Below are 20891 nucleotides of genomic sequence, written 5' to 3'. Positions count from 1 at the left end.
ACCACCGACAGCAATAGTCGACCAACGGCTACTGAATGCATGACTTGATGAACTCTTGAAGAAATCACCCACAACATGATGCCAACTTTTGTTACAACTCATTAATGGCTCAAGTGACGAGCCATGTACACGCTGCATTGCATGTCCCCATTCGGTGTGGTAGGGGTGGCAGGTGGTGGGGGTTGGAAAACACTCACAAAATGGAGACGCTTGATATAACATATACACAATTTATAATCTATACCATTTCAATGCTATCTACATACATGTTCAAGTGGTTCGTAAACCTATACAAGTTGCAAGTAGGTTGCACGGAGCACCGATGCCTCCCCCGTCTGCATCACCATTATGGAACAAACCATCGAAACAATCCTCAACACTTTCCAATTCCACGAGATGAGCCCTGGATGCAAACTTTTGCCCTGCTAGTGCATCCGAATGGTTTGAATCATACATGAGGGTACATTCATGCAAAGATATAGCACATACTTGACAAACTATACCACCATACCAATAGAGGGGACCAATGCCTCAGTGCATTGTAAAAATAGTTGCCATCATCATAGCTATTATACCTATGCTTTTGCAAGGCATGCAAACATGTATGACTACACAAGTATAGGGCCACGAAAAATAATAAATAATTAACATAGTAGATGAGAAATATAAGAAACATGAAAGTAATCACAGATAAGAAACTAAATTAACAAAGATGAAACATAGCATGCAGGTTATCAAAAGACAATAAAAGATGATAACTACACACACAACATAGATGAAACACAATCATGTAAACAAGGGAAATGTAAAACATGTCATTATAAGATGCCTACAAGACCTGAAAATAGAGGAATAAACAAGTAGAAGTGAGGTGAAACAAAAAAATAGAAGTTGACAACTAAAAAGATTAACATCCTAGACAAAATAAAAAGAAATAGGAAAAGTATAACAAATAAGCGACCAAAGTCAAAAAGATGAAGACATATGACACAAACTTTCAAAATACAACATGGAAATAACTAAATGCAACATAGGTAGAAACCAAACATGTAAATACCATAAGGGCCATCAAAAGATAACATTATTATCGACTTAGTTTAATATAGTGTAGGTAATGCATTTGTGCAATAGATTAACTAGAAACCAAATGTCCGGTGTAGAAAGTCCAACAATAGAAAACATGCTTATAACATGTTCAAGATAATCTGGTGAGGTATTTTTTAATCCAAGCTTGACTCATATCCATCCTCTTCACCATGACCTTCCATCCTCATTCTCCCTTTCTTGCAGATAATAAAAACCTCTTCAAGCAGTTGCTCACTTTAGCCCTCAACAACCATCACCTTCACATACAAGGTCTCCAACTAATGCGTAGGATTTTAATGGAAACAACCATCTCCCCAACAACTATTACCAGATCAGCCATCATGGGTGCCCTTATACGCTGGGATCTAAAGGTGGATGATGTGGCAGGATTGCTGACCACAAGAGGTGCGAATACCATTTCCATCTCCATCGCTCCTTATACTCAATTGGTGATTTGGTGTTCTCATTGTGGTTGTCCTTATTTCAAGATTTCTCACCAAAGTAAGAATACAAGGATGTAGCATAAAACCATGTTGCATTGTTCTCACCTCAAATTATTCGAAAAAGCTTCTCATAATTGTCAATAAGCTTATTGATGAATGGATTCACAGTACGTGTAAGCCTACACGTGGAAGGAAAAATTTAACATATAGATATTACATTCACAACATTAACCAATATTGATAAAGGAATTTTTGAATGCATTGAATAGATAACCCTTTACCTTAATGTTTGTGAAAGCAAATATTGGGTCGAGCGTGATCATCTCTTTTGTTTCATCATCCCTACCCGCCCCTCTCAATTCCACTACTTTCTTGATCTTGACATACCATACCTTCAGGATCCCATAATGATTTTTGACATGAAATAAAATCAATGCTAAATTTTCCATTCATAGCACTCTTAACAAAAGAAAAAGCTATCTTCTTGAAGGATTTGTCACATTTCAGCCCATTGTTTGTTTGCTCAACCAAAGAAAGGGATAAAGAAGCAATCAAATGCAGCTTTCTGTCTTTTTATATATTTTGAAGCCCACGCTTACCTTTAATAGACTATGAATTCCCACCATTATTTGAGCAATTTTCATGCTCCATTTTCTTTTAGATTATAATGAACAACAAAATCATGCAACATTGGATATCACAGTTAAAGGAAAATCCATGGATTTAAGCTAACAAATGCAGGAAAAATGCAATTATAGAGCATAGTTTTGTAGAGGACAACAAGCAACACATTTAGTACTACTGATCAAACATGGTAATGGCGCCACATGTCATTGGCTATTCTATCCCTTAGTTTGACCCATTGCATGTTTTCTCTACTGCTCTTTTGTGTGTGAGGCTATAATAAAGCAATGTGGTCCTTTTGTGTGCTACCTTAATGCAAGATTTGATTAGTTAGGTTGACATCTACCATATAATTATGGATGATGCAACATGCAATGATTTACAAAAAGTTGAGTCTTGATGGGGAAAAATGTGTGATGTAAGAATTTTGAAGTGATTTTTCAGGATGCTAGATGTGTGCTATATCCGTAAGTGCAACATCAAGTGCCTAAGGTTGAATAGCTTCTTGGGGTTTGTTGGTGCCCTTCAATTATGTTCTTTCAAATGGTATCTAACCCACACGATAGGAAACTGTGAAACCATTCATTGTTTTATAACCTGTATCTACCAAGAACTATATTAAAGTTATTTGAGATTCACATGAAATTTATGAATTTTTATAAGATGATAGTCACGCAACCTTCTATAAGCTTGAGGCCTCGGGACGTGGGCTGCAACAACACATCTCTTAATGCGTGAAGTCATTTGTTGATCATTCCACCACCTGCTAGCATGTATGTGAGTTTGAGATTGAGGGTCACAGTGAGCTAATCACATTCTAAGTTGCCTTTTTTGACCACAAAAATGGGGCAACTCATCTCGATTAAACAAATACATCAGTGTGCATGCTATCTAACAAACCAATGCAATCCTACATGACAACCAAATATTATCAAAAAGTTCACAGTGGACTAAGAAAACCTAAAAACATATTTGATATTGTTAAGTACAATTACGGAAGAATGGGTTCCAATTTGGGTTATTATCTATTTCGGGTGACAAGTGTTTGCATATATAACCTAGTTATAATCTTCTAAGTGGAAAAAGAACATGAATATAACTATCACTATGCACCAACATTGCACACAAACAAAAACATACATACAACCCACATTTCATGAAACTTGTAATTCATATTAGTAATGAAATCCAGCACATAACATTCATCCATAGAATTGTAGCATGGGATTGCACCTACAATTGGTCAATCATAATGGTATGCATCAACAAGAATCAATGACCTAACATGCTTTTGTCACAATGAAAGAAAAAACCATAAGGGGGAAAAAATAAGTTTTTGGACACAAGAAAATAGAATCATGGAATGATAGAAACAAAAAAAAAAAAGAAGAAGAAGAAAAGAATAACATGCTTTTGCCAAACGAAAGTAGCAATGCAATCCATGGAATTATAGAAAATGGAGAAAACATAGCAATGAAACAAACATAGAATCTACAATCCTTTTCCAAGAGAGGTGGGAAAATAGTTGCTAGCATATTGTAATATCAATGCAACAACCCGATGAACATAGAAAACATGGCCTAAAAAAATAAAGAAAGTAAATACATAAAAATGCAACATGCCAAAAGAACTTGCAAAAGTTTTTGATTAGTTAAAAGAAATAAAATAGTAAGTTCAGATCCATAATGACTTTGCATTCCATTTACTGCACAATAAAAAGGAGATATAGGAATATTGTAAGCATTGTATCCTGCAAATTGGGAAATTAACTTGAAATTATTTCAAGAATATAGCAAAATAGATGGTGTCAATCTATCTTAACAATGCATTGACAAGCAATCATGAGAGACCTACAAAACTAGATAATATGACAGGAACCCTGTAGAAATGTTAGCCAACATGATTTGGTAGATGTAACCCCAAACTAGTGGTGTCAACCGGGCCATTCCGGCTCGAGCACGACACGGCCCGGCACGAGTTGGGCCGTGCCCAGCCTAGGCATGGCTCAGAACCCTAGTGGTGCCAGGATGGGGTTCAACAGCCTGTGGGCAGTACAGTATTGGCCCAGGCATGTAGGCCAGCACGTGGCCCTGCCTAGACCATGCCACCCTAGGCACACAGGTCATGCTAGCCTGTTATGGGTTGTGCCAAGCACGTCCCATAACGGTAACCAGCCTATTGTGATCCCATTTTTTTTATTTATTCTTTTCTTTTACTATGTGAAAAAGTCAATTGTAACCTTTTCAACAACTATAAAACTGCTAGTTTTAATGGTATTTTAGTCTTTTAAGATAAAATGACATTTTTGACCTTCTCAACAACTATATCAACAAGTATAAACAGCTAGTATATGAGGGCATTTTAGGAATTAAAAAAATAAAAAACCTATAATTATGCCTAAATGCTAACAATTTTTCTTATACCAAACTACATCATCTTCTCTCATTCTAATTCTCAAGTATTCAAGATCTTGGCTTCTCAATTTTCAAGTTCAAGAGTGAAGGTTGCAAATCAAAGCTTCAAAAATTTCTCAACCACACTTGAAGGACATTCTGTAGTTAATCAATTTTTTAAATTATCGTTAAAGTAATCGAGCGAAGGTAACCCTAAACATTATTTTAATTTTGCACAATGGCCTGTTCTCCTCCTATCTTTCCCTCCAATAATTCTCCATTTGGTTTTTATGGAAATACCCCATTGAGTTCTCCCGAGCATGTTGTTGAGCAAGTTACCGAGTCCCCAAATATCAGGCCCTCAAGTAATAAGCCACCAACAAGTTCTATAAAATGAACTTCCGGGGTTTGGCAATTTTATGATATTGTTGAATTTCCAAACAAAGGTAATCGGGTGGTTTGTAGAAAATGTAAAAAAGATTTTTCTTAACGAACTTCAGGGGGAGGGGGGTGGTGTAATGGGGCATTTAAAAAGGCATGTCGAAAAGCATGGCGCAAAGCAAGAAGATCTTACTCAAACACAAATTAGTTTTAGTGATTCAACTTTGGGAACTTTTGTTTTTAATAATGAAAATGCAAGAAAAGAATTCTGGGGGTTGGCAATTTTACCAATTCAAGATCTCTTACTTCCGATATTTGAACTTCTCAATTTAAAACCAATTTTGTGTCACCACTCATTATATAGACAATAATTGAGTTTTGCAAAAACGTATTTTAAGTTTTTTTGAATTAGAACACCAACATACTGCAAGCATTAACATGTTAGAAATGGTTCACACCAAAGGTTGGAAAGGGGAAGAAAATGTAAGAAATATCTCATTGATGTTGATCATGGGTGGAATTTGACTTATGAAATGTTGGAGTGTGCCTATGATGATAGATATATTATTTCAATGTTTTATAATGACAAATTTCCCGAAGATCAAATTACTAATTATGATTGGGAAGTAAAGAATTTGATTAAGTAGTTTTTGAAAAAATTTTATACTTCAACTAATATGTTTTCCGGTGTTTACTATCCCACTACATCTATTATTGTTAATAAAATATTTTTTATTAGTGAGGTTCTTGAAAGATATAGACATGATCATAATTTTCTTCCTATTGTTGCTCCCATGGAGGTAAAATTCAAAAAATATTTTGGAAAAATTGAATCACTTCCCATTTTATATATGATCTCGACCCCCGTTTTAAAATCGATGGCACTTTTTGCATGATTGATTCTTATGATGAAAATATGGGGCTTGATCATTCTTTTCTTAAAGGAAATTATCATTCTTTGTTTTATGATATGTATAATGAATATCATAGAAACTATGGTGATAGACAGGCTTTCAATCTACCTACAACTATTGAAAGTTCCTCTTCAAGCACCAAAAATAGATATGCAACTCATGTAGTTAATTTAATTAACCAAAAATTTGTCATGGGTGCTTTTTCTTCTTCTTCAAGCCCTAGCACTAGTTCTACTAGTTCTTATGAAAAAAATCATTATTTAAATAATAATAATAATAATAATAATAATATTAATAATTATCTTACTTCGGAAGAAATTGATAATTTTGATATTTTGTCATGGTGGAAAAAGTAAGAGCACAGTTATCATATACTAGTTGCCATGGCAAGTGATTTACTAACTCCACCGATGTCTACGGTAGAGTTGGAGTCTTGTTTTAGTGCATGGAAAGAGTACTAGATGATAGGAGGAGCTGAATGAACCAACCAACGGTGCAAATGTGCATATGCCTGAATGATTGGTTAGATGCTGAAGATAGATTACAAGTTCAAAGAGAAAAATACACCAGTGATGATGGAGGAGAAGGCATATATACAAAGATAGAAGAAGTACGTTGATGTTTCAAAATGCAAAGTTCAAGCTTGGAAAATCTACGACTTCGATGCTTCAAGATTCTAAAAAAAAAAAAAGAAGAGGTTGGAATTATTTTGATAAATTTACAGTTACTTGGATATATATTTTTTGTCATTTTTATATAAATAACAATAGTTTTAAGTTTTTTTTTTCTAATAATATATTTCTAATTTTTTTAACTATTTAGTGATGTAATATTTTATTTAAATTTTAATAAAAATTTCAAAATTTTGATTTTTTTTCCATTCATGTAGTTTTGCTTTACATTTCAATTATTCATGTTTATTTTTTTAAACTATGCAACGCCAACGGTCCAAAATTATTATTATATATAATAAATTATATTTATTTATTTTGCCAAATGACCCAAATCATTTCATCTTTTGAAGTTTTACAAAGTTACAAACCCTAGACTAGATAATCCGACATCTTCTCCAGCGCGCGACCCGTTTCAGCATCTCGAGCACCTCCAAGCTCAATCAGAAGTAGGTGTAGTAAGCAAGGCAATCGCTAGGGCTTTCCATGGAGAAGGAAGTCCAGCCATCATTGTCGGTGCGGCAGGGAAAATCCTTGACTGCGTGGGTGAATTCTTGGGCTGACTTAGCGTCAAAGCTGTTGAGTGCGATGTGGCGGGCAGTGGCGAAGTGCTGGGTGGTGTTGAGGAAGCGGAGCTCGTAGAGGAGCACAATGCTCCAAGAGAATCAAAGAAGGGAAGAAGATTGCGGGGGAAATCCATTTTTCATCGGTTCCTTCTCTAGGTTCTCCTTCTTCTCCTTTAACTTCACTTCATTTTTTCTCATCAACCACAAAATCTGATCAGGCGATCATCATGGTTCTAGAATCTTAACTGATGGCCCAGATCATGATCTTAGTGAGGGAAGAGTAACTGTGGATGCAGATCTGGTCGAGCATGTGGGGCATCCGGGAAGACAGCGGTTCGAAGCAAGTGGTGGACCATGGAGTGACTGAATTAGTAGATTCTTTTTAGGGTTTGTTTATTTTTCATTTTTGGGTTTTTTTTTTTAAATTTGTTGATAAATTGTTTAAAGTTTATTTGATAAGGAGTCTAGATCAAAGGAGTGATTGTTTTGATTTTTGAAATTTTGATTATTTAAAATGTTTGGATGATAATTTGAAAAATAGCAATGATAATTCTAAATCTGTAGATTATTTCATGCATTGTTAATTGGATGATGATTTAAATAGAAAGGATGAAGGACAATCCTTTTGACTATTTAAAGTTTTGATTGTTTGTAATTTTTTATTTTGGGTGATAAGTTACTGAATATTTTGATTTTTTTTTTAACATATAAATTTTGTAGACATTACTTTGTTAGTAGATAATACTAGAGATAAGATATAGGTTGTTAATTTGTAATTTTTCTTTTATAATAATTTGATTGAATAAATAAGAATGTAAAATTCGGATTTTATGGTTTTTATTTTTTTTTACCAAGATTTTTGTTCATTAATTTGAGAATTTGAGAATTTGAGAATTTGAGAATTTTTAATTAAAAAAATAATAGCAGATCTGCATGACACGTGCCCACCCAGAATGGGTTTTGTCCTGTGCTAGGCAGACCTCTAAGGTTGGCGGGTCATGCTGGCCCGAGCACGCATAGTGTCCGGGCCGCAGCGGGCCCATGCTATGCTAGACCGAGCCGGCACACTTGACACCCCTACCCTAAACCATGAACAAAACAATGCTATGAATAATAGAAATTATAGAAACAATTTTGCAAATCATGGTATGCATTAAACTAATGCTTTATCATCTATGTCAACAATGTATTAATAGGAAAACAAAGTCTACAGCATGAACCAAGACCAAAAAGGAAGGGAGAAGCATACTTGCAAATAACAGAACTCATAGAATTGTAAAAGCTACGTCTTTTGTCAAATTCAAAAATGGAATGGGAAGAGAAGGCATGGCAAACTGGGCAGCTAGAGATGGAATGGCAATTAGATGAAGATAACATAAGAACATAAATATGTCACTATATTTTTTTCAAACTTAGATAATTGTGGTGCCATTCTATTTGTGCCTTTTATAATTGTGGTAGTTAAAAACAAAGAAAAAATCCAAAAAAAAAAAAGAAGAAACAAACGACAAAGGAAGACAGAGGTATGAGACCAAAATGAAACAATCCATGCCATAAATATACATAAAAACATGGCTAAAGGAAAAAACTATCCTAGGTATTTGACTAACACCTGAGAAATAGAAAGCATGACAAGGCTAGGGAGAAAATCAGAAGAACTTTGGGATGGTGGAGAGCAAAACAGGAAGAGTGGGCAAATCTCAAAAATGTAGCTTTGTCGGCAACAACATTAGAAGATTGAGTCATGCCGAGTGAAAATGCCTATAAAACTAAACACATAAGGTCATATTACATATAGGAGGAAAAATAGAATGAAGATACCACATAATAGACAAATTCAAAGAGAATTTTCAGAAAACTAAAATTAGATTAGGAAAATCACCATATGAGAAGCAAGAAACTATGCAATGAGAGGAACATGTAGAAACACAACATTAGAAGAACCGATGAATGTCTACAAGAAAGAGTGAAAAATGAAAGAGTAGAAATAAAAAATATAATAGCAACAGACCAACAAAAATCTAAAAAATAAAAATAAAATAGATAACCTAAAACATCTTACATGGGAAATCATGGTTATGACAATGGATCAGAGCTGGGAAACCAGACAACCTAAAAACCAGCAAGCTCCTGCATGTTTTGGAAAGATCAAAGTTAGAGAGATCAAATTAAAAACATAAATATAAAAAGAGAGATTTGAAATCTAGAAAAGCACATGCATAATTACAGATCTGATAACAAATGTGAAGTCCTAAGTAGGGGGGAGTCAGAAACCATGAAGAAAACCTTACTTTGAACCAAATTTCAGAAGGGGAAAAAATAGTAAGGATGAACTATAAAATCACAAATATAACAATAGATTTTTAATCAATTTGGAAATTAGAAATGGAGGGGGCCAAATATCAAGAAACAATCTTCATATACAAGTGGATAAAAGTGGGCAAAAAACAAAAAACCATGTCAACGACAGGCATAACAAAAATCAAGATGAGAAAAAAGCTAAAAAACCAACAAGGATCAAATCACGAAAAATAGAGAGGTTATTGATGAACTCTCCGCAATTGCATGGATCATTACAAGTAATAAAGTGGTACCCCGTGAGAGATAGGATTGTTGAACCACAGGGACTGGACTTCTAGTATTAAATGATCTTCTAATCTCTAGCCAGAACACTAGTTCAGGGTAAAGATGATAACTAAATAACCTAAAGGGGGAAGGATGACAGGCAAGGACTGGAAATGAACTAGGTGATAAATACGGAGATGGAGCAATGCCCCAGACTAATCTCTTGGAGAAATATGTATGGATTTGCTTCTAATATCTACCAGGTACATCCTAAGATCCTTTCAGGTGCTCAAAAGTAATGTTGCATCTACGGCTATCAAATACGCCAAGTTCTGCAAGTGTAACTATGGGCTTTATACACGCCAAGTTTTGCAACTATGTTAGGTAATCACAACTACGGTAATCCACACAGGTTAAGATTTATATAAGCATCTATGCAAATCAAGCATGCCAAGTTATGCAAACACATGAATAAACACAAGAATGCAATATAACTCCATAGACATTAAAAACAAGTAACCAACATAACACATAAACATCCAAGTTCATAGATCCGGGGCACCGGAGAATGGCTAGCCCCTCATAGTTTTACAAATCAATACAAGACTAAGGAAAACAAAAGAAATAGAAGCCATGAAAGACTTCCCTCTTTCCCTTGCAAACAACTTTGACAGTGCTCCGATGAAGTCCCACCGACTAAGCTCCGCTCCAATCGCACTCTTACACCATAGATTCACTCCAGCCCCAGAAATGTGATGGGGAAAACCTTAGCAGCCCCTTCTCCCTTGGAAGAAGAAAGGATCCCCTCAAATGACCTTTATTTGGTTTTAAAAAGTGCTTTTCAAGATGAGCACGGTTGTACTTAGACTGTGCTTTTACCCCGTGAACTCCTCGGGAAAGCCTGGGTAATTGAATCAAAAATGCCAGTGCCAAAGATTTTCACGAGGAGGAAGCACGCCCGTGCTCAGATCATGCTTCACATGTAACATTGTGTTTTGACTTCTTTTCATTGTATTTATACCGAATCCTATTCTTTTGCACAAAAACCTGTTTTCCTACACGATTACACAATAATACCCATAGTAGCATCAAATCACAACAATAAACGCTTAAAGATAAGATAAATACATGAAAAGCATATAAAAATATCTATATGAATTCCACCCATCAGTTATATACAACCAAATGTTGCCTAACTATAAGTATGGGAAAGTCAGAAACCATGAAGAAAACTTCACTTGGAACCGAATTTCGAAAGGGGGAAACACTAGAATGGATGAACTATAAAATCACAAATCTAATAACAGATTTTAAGTCAAACTGGAAATCAAAAAGGAAGGGGCCACATATCAAGAAGCAATCTTCTTATACAAGTGGATAAAAGTGGGGGAAAACAAAAAACCATGTCAATGACAGGCATAACAAAAATCACAATGAGAAAGAAGCTAAAAAACCAACAAGGATCAAATCACGGAAAATAGAGAGGTTATATACAACCAGATGTTTCCAGGCTATAAGGAAGAAGGGAGTGACTTCAAAGCCGCAGGTGTCAGCACCCTGTCAAAAAGACATCAAAACACTACGGAAAGATGCCTACAAGAGTGAGCGATTTGGCAATCCAAGAAAACCCTAGCGGCAAAGTGGTAAGGCGAAGCACAAAGGAACCGACAAGTTCGATAAAGGAAAAGTGGGGTGATAACATCTGGGTCACATGAGCCCATGTGACCAAAGTGGGACTATAGATTAAAAAAATTAATGTTAGTAAATTACTGTCATTAATTTTAAAAAATAAAATTTATCTTTAAGAAAATGTATTTTCATTGGTATTAATTAAGTTTAAGTGTTTCCATTGAAAAATTTTCAAATTTGTAAACTTTTACAGGTACAAATAGAACTTTCTCTATGATAAGAACAACAACATTATTTTTCCAAGATAAGTTAAATTTATCAAGATGTGTAGTGTCCAAGCTAGACAACTTCCTTAGTTTTAAGCACATTTTCCCATCAAATTAAATTGAAATTTCTAGGACATATTTAGTTTTGTTTGACAATTTTGAAATTTTAGAAAAAATTTTTTAACAAGTGGACAAACTACACAGGTATTAAGCTACCCTAATTAAGGGGCATGCATGCTTATTGATCAGATGTCACACGCTCTCACTCTGTGTGACAAAAGCTTAAGTCTCGACAGTGCATAGGGGTCCCTGTGGCACCACTGCGGTCAGCATGTTTCGATCTTGGGCATTGAGTTTCTTGCATGTAACACCATACATGATGGGGCTAGTGCCGCTATTCCAATTATTTGGAAAATTTAACTAATATCTTTCACCTCAAACACAATTAGCTGTGTGAATCCTTTCTCATTTTCTCAAGTATAGTAATATAATGACCATAATTCTCTTTCCATTAGTTGCTTTCCCCTCTTTCAACTGTAAATTGTTGAATGATGATTTGCTATCTACATTTATAATTAATGAAACCCTTCTGTTTGGGCAAACTGAGTAGGATTCACACCATACATGATGGAGCCAATGACGCAATACCAATTAGTTGGAAAATTAAACTAATATCTTTCATCTCAAACACAATTAGCTATGCGAATCCTGTCTCATTTTCTCAAGTATAGTAATATAATGACCATCATTTCCTTTCCATTAGTTTCCTTCCCCTTTTCAACTTTAAATTGTTGAATGATGCTTGAATTGCTATCTACATTTATAACCAATGAAACCCTTATGTTTAGGCAAGTTGAGTAGGACTTTGGTTGAAAATGATTTGGGATCTTTCTTAATTTAATTTATAGTGAATTATGTCATATAAACCCTCTTGATTTAGATTGATTAGGATTCTAGTAATAACAATTAAAAATGAGTGCTCTTGATGGGGTTGGCAAAGGTGATGTGGCATAGGTCATTTTTGTAATTTGGAACATGACGTCTAATACTTAACATACTTTCTCCAATCAAATGATTAATCAAATGATTAGAATTAATAGAACATGATTATAAAAGATTTCAATTTGGTGTGTTAATTATTATCAACCATTATGAAATGAGTTATTATCAAATATCATCTTAAAATACTTTTGTCTTATTGTAAATATTTAAATCTTCTAATTGTTAGAAGCAAACCAAATATATTATCTCAATCTGATTCAGTTCAAAGACTTAAGCTGGTAGAATGGGAAATTTAGATTTGTATATTCAAATTCATATTTTCTAAATTATCTAATATGATACTATTAATTACTTAATATGCCCTCCACCTTGATACACGTTAGTCTATTGTAGCTAGCAATGTTGTAAACAAAACCAATCCCCGGTATCATATTATATGGGTTGAATATAACCTAAAAGTTTAGTTGATAAAATGTAAAACCTAAACTTATATATTCAAATCTATATTTTTCAAATTAACTTATGTGAGACTATTAGATATTTTAATACGCTCCATTGATATGTGCAATTTTATTTTAACTAGTCACATTTTAAATAAACTAAACAAACCAATATTTGATATTATGTTAGATGCAAACCAAATATATTATTTAGGTCAAATTTAATTCAAAAGTTTAAGCTAACTAGAATGAGAAATCCAAACATATATATTTAAATCTATATTTTTCAAATTAATTTATAAAGGGTTGGTAGTTACTCTTATATATTTCAGCCTTTTCATCCAAGATCATATTGCATTCTTCAATGGCCTTCGTTTGTTGTGCGGTTTTTTTGTATGCCTTTCTTTCTCAATGATCAAGATGAATAATTTTAAAGGCTGCTATGAAAACAATTAACATGCATGATTCTGCCTACTCACTCAACCAAAAATGGCTGCATTTAGGGCTGCCATATTTTGTAGCATTTAGGGCATATGCTGTGTCTCATACCAACCACTATAGAGGCATAATATTGCTGTTACATGTTGGCAAAACCAAATGCAAATCTTTGTGGTTTGGTGTCTTGCATATTTATGAGATTCAATTATTTAAATAAATAAATGTTAAAATTAAAATTTTAAAAGTATTTAAATAAATATTTAATATTTTAAAAATAAAATGTTCAATTTTAACATATTTACTTGCCTATTTATTTTGGTTTTTTACTCACATTCTCTAAATTTTGTTTAAGCAACGCAAGACTCTGCCGTTTAGATTAAATTTAAAATATTTAGTTTTGATTAATGTTAATTAAAAAAAATTGGCAGATATAATTTTTTTCAATGTACCCGACTATTTTAAAAGAATTCTTGAATTCTGAACTTTCATTCATCAGCCATACATTCTTTAACTATTTAGACACCGGCATAATACCAAGGGTTTTTACATGTGTCACTCTGAAAAACTTATAACCTCTTTGGCTTTTTTGTAGGTATGCCCTTGAAAACTCAACTAATTGTGTGTAGCCTTCCCGTAAAACTGATATCCCTTGATATTCAAACTTTATTCATTTATACCCCTATGCCCCACATACACCATTAAATTATATTATAATTATATAAATATTGATTTTTTATAATAATAAACAAAATTTTACTAAAATTCCAAAAGCTCCTCTTAGTAATCTTAATTTTAATTCAGATGTGATGAATAAAACAATATTAAATTACTTAAGGGTATTAATGTAAAATATTAACTTAATAACCCGTAAAAAGTTTTAGAATTTAGATCAAGAATAAAAATGGTTAAATTTTTCAGGGTATATATGTATATAATAACTTAATGAACCTTAGGAATATATATATATTAACTTAAAAAACCTTAGTAATTTTTACGGTATATATAGATGCAAAGGTTTTTGGTCATTTGACGTTTAAGAATATATTTAGTGATATATGTTGGAAAAAAATTATATGTAAAAGAAAAAAAAAATTCAAATATACAAATTTTATTTGGTTTTATTAAGGGATATATTTATAATTAACCTAATTTTGAGGGGTACATAGTTTTAAAAAAAATCTTATTTAGGAATATCCTTGTTCTAAAACTTTTTAACTTATCTTCACGTGGATAAGTTTATATCTTTTAACTTGGGTTACATTATATCAATATTTGGATCAATGTAGTTATAAAGAGGGGAATTTTTAATTATACAATATCGTTGCAAATCATTATATTTAAAAATAAGAGAGGGCCAAATTTTTATTGGAATACTAGAATTATACAACTTTGTATTTGATTTGTAGGATTTGCAAATTTAGATTTGAAAAATATATATTGTTAAGTCTGATAACGTGGATTGGCATTATATGACAAGCCAAGTGGTGTCATGGCAAGATGATGATGACGTGGCATGTGGTGACTCATCAAAGGAAAAGATGACTAGGACGATGATGTGGCAAAGGATGTTATTATGAAGATCAAGGTAAAGATTTAATGGAGATCAAGGTGGAGATTTGATTAAGATCTAGATTTAATAGATATTTCTCTCAATACAATCATGTGATGATAAACTATTTTTGGAAAGTGCATCAAAACTATAGGATTTTTTCTAGAAAGGCAAGTTTTATTTTAGGTATGATTATCTATCCTTAGTAAGATCCGGAATGATAATTCATATCTTTGATAGAGCTCCTTTTTAGAAAGATCTATTTGAAGAGAGAGGAATATTTTATTATTGGCAAGAGTTCAAGATCATGAAGATTATTTGAAGCTATTTGAAGACACAAAGATTTAGTTTGGTGTGAAGCTATTTGAAGACACAAACTAAATAAGGTAAAGACATACCAAGAAGATCATCAAGACCATATTTAGCATTACTATATTGAAGGAAGATTCAAGAGCTATCTATGGGTGGAACTATTCATGGAGACTAGTCATATGAGGAGATTGATTGAAGATTGCATAAGATATGATTAGAGATTTGAAGATCCAAGCATGGATGATTAAAGATCATGCTTAAAGATATTGAAGGCTAAACTTGGATGAAGACAAGATCAAGTTTAGTAACAATATTTCCATGAGTCAAACGAAGATCATTTGAAGACCAAACTTGGGCCAAGCTTTGGAAAGGAAGATCGGGAGATCTTGCGGCTATCTTCGGTAGGGATGGTCGCAAAGTGTCTTGGTGGGCACGTCCCTCGGGAGAGGGAGACCTTCAAGTAATGTGAGGAAGGAAGCACCGCAAGGTGAGGGAGCCTCGGGTCGAGTCAATCGCTACGAGGCTGACCAAGAAACCGGAGGTCAAGGTCGCAGATTCGGGTGCATCTGGCTAGAACTCAGTCTTGTTTAGTAAGGTGGGCCATGTTGCAACTGGGTGTTGCAACATCTAACTTTAGAAGGTGTCCAAGTTAGGAAGCCGCGGAGAATTCTAAAAGAGTAACTTTGTAGACGCTTCGGTGCCTCATATAAGACATCCTCGTCAAGATTTAGGATGGAGCCAACAAGTGAGAGACTCTTCGTGAGAGTTGAGTGTGTGCGCTTCGAGGCAATCTTAAGAGGATATTCTTTGTATTGAGAAAGTGAGTGAGTGTTGTACTCATTGTTCCTATACCTCTTTTAGTGGATTGTTTCTCCAGTCCTCGCACCCCAGATGTAGGCAAGGTCGCGTCGAATCGAGTCAATTTGCTTTGTCTCTTTTATCTTGCTTTGACTGTGTGTGAGTGTTTAAGCTTTGAGTGAGTTTTTCGAGTGAACTTAACATATCACACCCCACCGAAAACCATCAAGTGGTATCGAGAGTTGGTCGCCGCAGGTGCTTTTAGTGTCAAGGCCGGCGAGATCCAAGCAAGAAGTTCCGAAGATGGCGGCAAGAGAAGGAGGATCGGTGACTCGACCACCTTTACTCAACGGTTCCAACTACCCATATTGGAAAGCAAAGATGAGCGCTCATCAAATCCCTCGATGAAAGTGCATGGACACGTTGAAGAAGAATGATCTCCTCCGACGAGCTTGATGATGAGAAGTGTGAGATCAAGAAGAAGAAAAAGCAAGCTGGAGCATGGAAGATATGCAAAGGGCTAACGCAAACTGAAAGCTTTCTCAATGCTATTTTCGGAGGAGTAGACGAAAAATCAATTCAAGCATGTGGCTACCCGTGAATCACAGAAAAGAAGCATGGGACATCTTCCAAAGGATACATAAAGGTACAAACCCAGTGAGAGTCTCTAAACCCGTGATGTTAACAAGAGTGTTCGAGAGTCTCGAAGATGGAGGAGGATGAAAATATTGATGTCTTCAATGCCAAGCTGATGGACATAGCAAATCAGGTATTTCAACTTGGCAAGAGATATTCTGACGAAGAGTTAATTCAAAAGACTCTAAGGTCACTACCCAAGAGATTTGAAGCAAAAATAGCAGCAATAGAAGAGGGCTCGAGACATCTCTGACTAATGCTTTTAGATGAGCCGATAGGATCACTTCAAGCATATGAGATGAATCTGAAGATGGATAGAAAAAGAAGAACTACCGGTATTGAAAGTCGAAGTCTTGAGATGCGTAAGATGTTACAACATGGGGAGTCAGCAACACCGTGAAGACCGCGATGCGATGAAATTGCATCGTTATCAAAGAAACTTCATAAGATGTTCAGGCAATACCAGACTGGGAATAGAAGAGTACAAAGAGAAAACTACAATGAAGAGGAGAAGAATGATGAAGAGGAGAGTAACAAGAGAAGAAGAATATCAAGTGCCGAGAATGTGGAGGCATCGGACATATTAGGAGTGAATGTGCCAATACTTTGAAGAAAAAGAAGAAGGCACTGAAAGCTACATGGAGTGATGAGTCCGAAGGAAGTGAAGAAGAATTGAAGAAGAACCAAAAGGCCTGACAAATCATTATATTGGCTTTCCAGCTATACTCTCCTTAAAAAGCAACAGTGCAGCTTATCCTGAAGCAACATCAGAAGATAGTGATGACAGTAACAAGAGCATAAGTGAAAGTGACCTGATGAAAGCATATGAGCACATGTTGAAGAAATTTGACAAAATGATCTTGTAGAACAAACGTCTCGAGGAAGAAAAGGAAAACCTACAGAAGAAGCTGACTGAATGTGAGAAGAAGTTATCTCATGCTGAAGGGGCTATCAACTCCATGAACAAAGGAAATATGAAGCTGGATGAAATCCTATCTACTCAAAGACCTCTGAAGTCAAAGAAAGGACTTGGTTACATTGGTGAATCCTTAGGAGTGAAGAAAGACAAACTAGAAAAAGTATTTGTGAAGCCTCATCAACACATGGAGAAGGATGAAAGAGAAGTTCTCACATGTTTACATTGTGGAGAAAGTGGGCATATCCGGTCCAAGTGTATCAAGTTAAAAGAAGACTTGAAGGAAGGAAGAATCATTGCATATGAGCATGAAACCATTAAGAAGAAATTCAGAGGAAAGATGATAGTTATCAAGAAGATATGGATCAGGAGAGACTACAAGGAGAAGGGATGCTCAATGAATCAATCTAACCATACTGTTAACTATGTCTGCCAGAAATCAAATGAGGGAATGACAGTATGTGGGAAGAGATATATTGATCCACCATGATTTTTTTTGTTGTTCCAAAAAATAAAAAATAAAACTAAAAATAAAAAATAAAAAATAAAAAAAATATAAAAGAGGGTTTCATATATAAAAAAATGAAGGAAACCCTCAATATTTTTTTTGGGAAAATTTTGATGAGAAGTTTTTTTTTGGGAGTTATTAAAAGAAGTTATTTGGTTTCAACTCCCAACATTTAAAAGGAGCCTTTTCAAAACCCTAACCTCAAATCCCAACGGTGTCTAGGGTTTCAGAGAAGGAAGAAAGGAGGAAATCAAGATGAAGTATAAGAGGGTGGCTCGCAGGTATCCTGGCAAAAAGAAAGGGAGTGGAGATTCTTCTCAAGGCATAAAGACTTCCGGGGATGATAGCAACCCATCAATAGAAGCCAAGGAGGACCTATCCAAGGCATTGATTCCGTATGTCCCACCTGCACCATTGAGCATTGCCTATCCAGAGATATCAAAAATAGAGAGAAAGGATCCCCTAGCATGGCCTACTCAGAGGTTTCCAGAATTGTTTAGAAAAGAGAAATGGCCTAGAAATTCTTCTACAGCAGGTAAGACCTCTACACCCGATCCTTATGGATGGATGAATGACGCCTTTCCATGCATATTCAAGAGAAAAAACAATTCGGGTTCTCAAAAAGAAGTTTCAAGTACAAAGGGCAAGAAAGACTATGACTGGAAGAGGGATTTGTTCAGAGATTATTCTGAAGTTGAGAAGGCTGTAAAGTTTGCAGAGCAGTACAATGTTGAAGAAACCACTGGTGTTGTGACAATAGAGGTTGTAGCAAAAGAGGTTCAGGAGAAGGAACCTATTACTGAAGATACTGCCTGTGATGCTACAACACAACCTGAGGTAGAAACAGAAGAAGTCCAAGAATCTAAAACTGATAACATGTCTTGTAAAATCAAAGGAAAGGAAGCAATAGCTGAAGAATCTGAAGAAAAATCAAGTGAATCCTCTAGCAGTCACAGATCAGAGTTTGATGAAGACCCCGAGGAGACAGTGCAGAAGATACTGATAGACTTGAAAAACTCTGGAAAGAAACCAAGTGTTGAAGATGATGACTATGTTCCATCACCTATTGCAACATCAGATAGCTCACACAGTTCAGAGGATGTTCCCCTGAAGAACAAGATTGAGGAACTCAGGAAGAAGAAGAAGACTGAAGGAAGTGGGTTGAAGAGAAAGGAGGGACCTATTCTTAGAAGTTAGAAGAAGGCTGAAGCAAAAAGGCCAAACAAGAATGTGGCAACACAAAAGAAGGCAACTCAACCCAAGCCCTCAGTAAAGAAAGCCTCCACTATTTCGGCAAGCAAGAAAACACCAAAAGTTCCAGATGCTAATAAATTCTTAAATGAAGACTGTAAGGAGAAATGCAAGATTATAAGCAAAAGAGGTGTAATTGCAGAAAGGATCATTGATGAGGCAGCATTTGATCAATATAGGTTGACAGATTTTTTGAATGATAAGGGGCTTATGAAATCTGTCACTTATGGGAAGCACTACAACCCTACTCTTGTTCAGGAGTTCTACAGTAATCTATCTCCAGAAATCAAGTTTCCCAGGGCATCAGGCTACCATAAAATCTTTTTGAGAGGAAAGACTGTAAAGTTCTCACCAGAGGATATTAATGATTTCTTGGAGTGTCCTACAGAAGTTGAAAATGGAGCATATGTGTACAATGATGATTTTGAATATTCTGATGAAATAATGGACGCACTAACTGGTGGTAAATGCAGCACTTGGGATCAGAAGCAAGGCTCTCTACCTCAAAGTTGACAGTAAAGTACAATGTATTGTTCAAGTTGGGTGCTTTCAACCGGTTTCCTCACGCCCATACCTCAAGCATACTTGAAGCGAAATGGCTATGCTACTCTATGCCATTGTTACGAGGAAATGCTCAACCTGGGGCGGTTTATCTTTGACGTAATCATGACATGGTCAATGTCACCTCTACATTCAATCATCTGGCATATCCGGTCTTGATTACACAGTTTATGATACTGAGTGGTGTTCAATGGGGAACCTACGAGTTGGTGATCGGAATCAAGAAACTAAAATTTCTCCAAAAATTGTTTGGTGTTGGAAAGGTAATTGATCTACCTATTGGGGAGACATTCTTCGATGGGTCGGAGAAAGTGAAGGTGCAAGCACTCCAATGTCTGATGATTGTGAGAAGCTACTAAAACAACAGCTTGAAGATTTGGAGAGAAGGCATAAAGCTCGCTCGCGAATTGATCATAATTACTCAACAAAGGCAACGCATAAGAAGCCAACTTCAAGCTATTAGACAGAAGCAAGTGGGAGCTTCCATCAACACTGCAGCAACTTAGGGGGAGCTATCAAGAACACTTTGCCATGATTCTGACACAAAGGGGGAGATAGGACTGATGATGCTGATATTCATTTTTTTTGTGTGAACATTTCATATGTGAACAATTTAACTGTCCTTATGTTTGATGAACTGGACTGACTTCTGTTTGTAATATCTAGTTGATTGTTCTTCTGTTATGTCATGTTTTCATCAACTAGTTGTTTGTAATATGTCATTCAATCAGTCCTGTAATAGTCCTAAAGTCATGTCCGTTTGTCAGTACATGTTGTAACATGGTGTTGTAACATGGTGTTGTAACTAGAATCAGTCTGACAGGAGCAGAATCGAGGAGGTTGTGTCAAATAATGCCAAAGGGGGAGATTGTTAAGTCTGATGACGTGGATTGGCATTATATGACAAGCCAAGTGGTGTCATGGCAAGAGGATGATGACGTG

General features: G+C 35.3%; 1 protein-coding gene across 1 annotated transcript; it reads left to right on the top strand.

Annotated features, from left to right (window-relative positions):
• The first annotated feature begins 18392 nt into the window (after nucleotides 1-18392).
• On the top strand, nucleotides 18393-19901 carry LOC120254443. Its single transcript, XM_039262546.1, has 2 exons — nucleotides 18393-19329; nucleotides 19483-19901. The coding sequence occupies exons 1-2, from the start codon at nucleotides 18393-18395 to the stop codon at nucleotides 19899-19901; spliced, it is 1356 nt and encodes a 451-aa protein (XP_039118480.1).
• Nucleotides 19902-20891: the final 990 nt, after the last annotated feature.

Source organism: Dioscorea cayenensis, unplaced genomic scaffold (genome assembly GCF_009730915.1).
Source record: "Dioscorea cayenensis subsp. rotundata cultivar TDr96_F1 unplaced genomic scaffold, TDr96_F1_v2_PseudoChromosome.rev07_lg8_w22 25.fasta BLBR01000454.1, whole genome shotgun sequence".
Taxonomy (NCBI): Eukaryota; Viridiplantae; Streptophyta; class Magnoliopsida; order Dioscoreales; family Dioscoreaceae; genus Dioscorea; species Dioscorea cayenensis.
The sequence above is the reverse complement of the archived record's forward strand: the minus strand, read 5'-3'. Positions and strand labels throughout refer to the sequence as shown.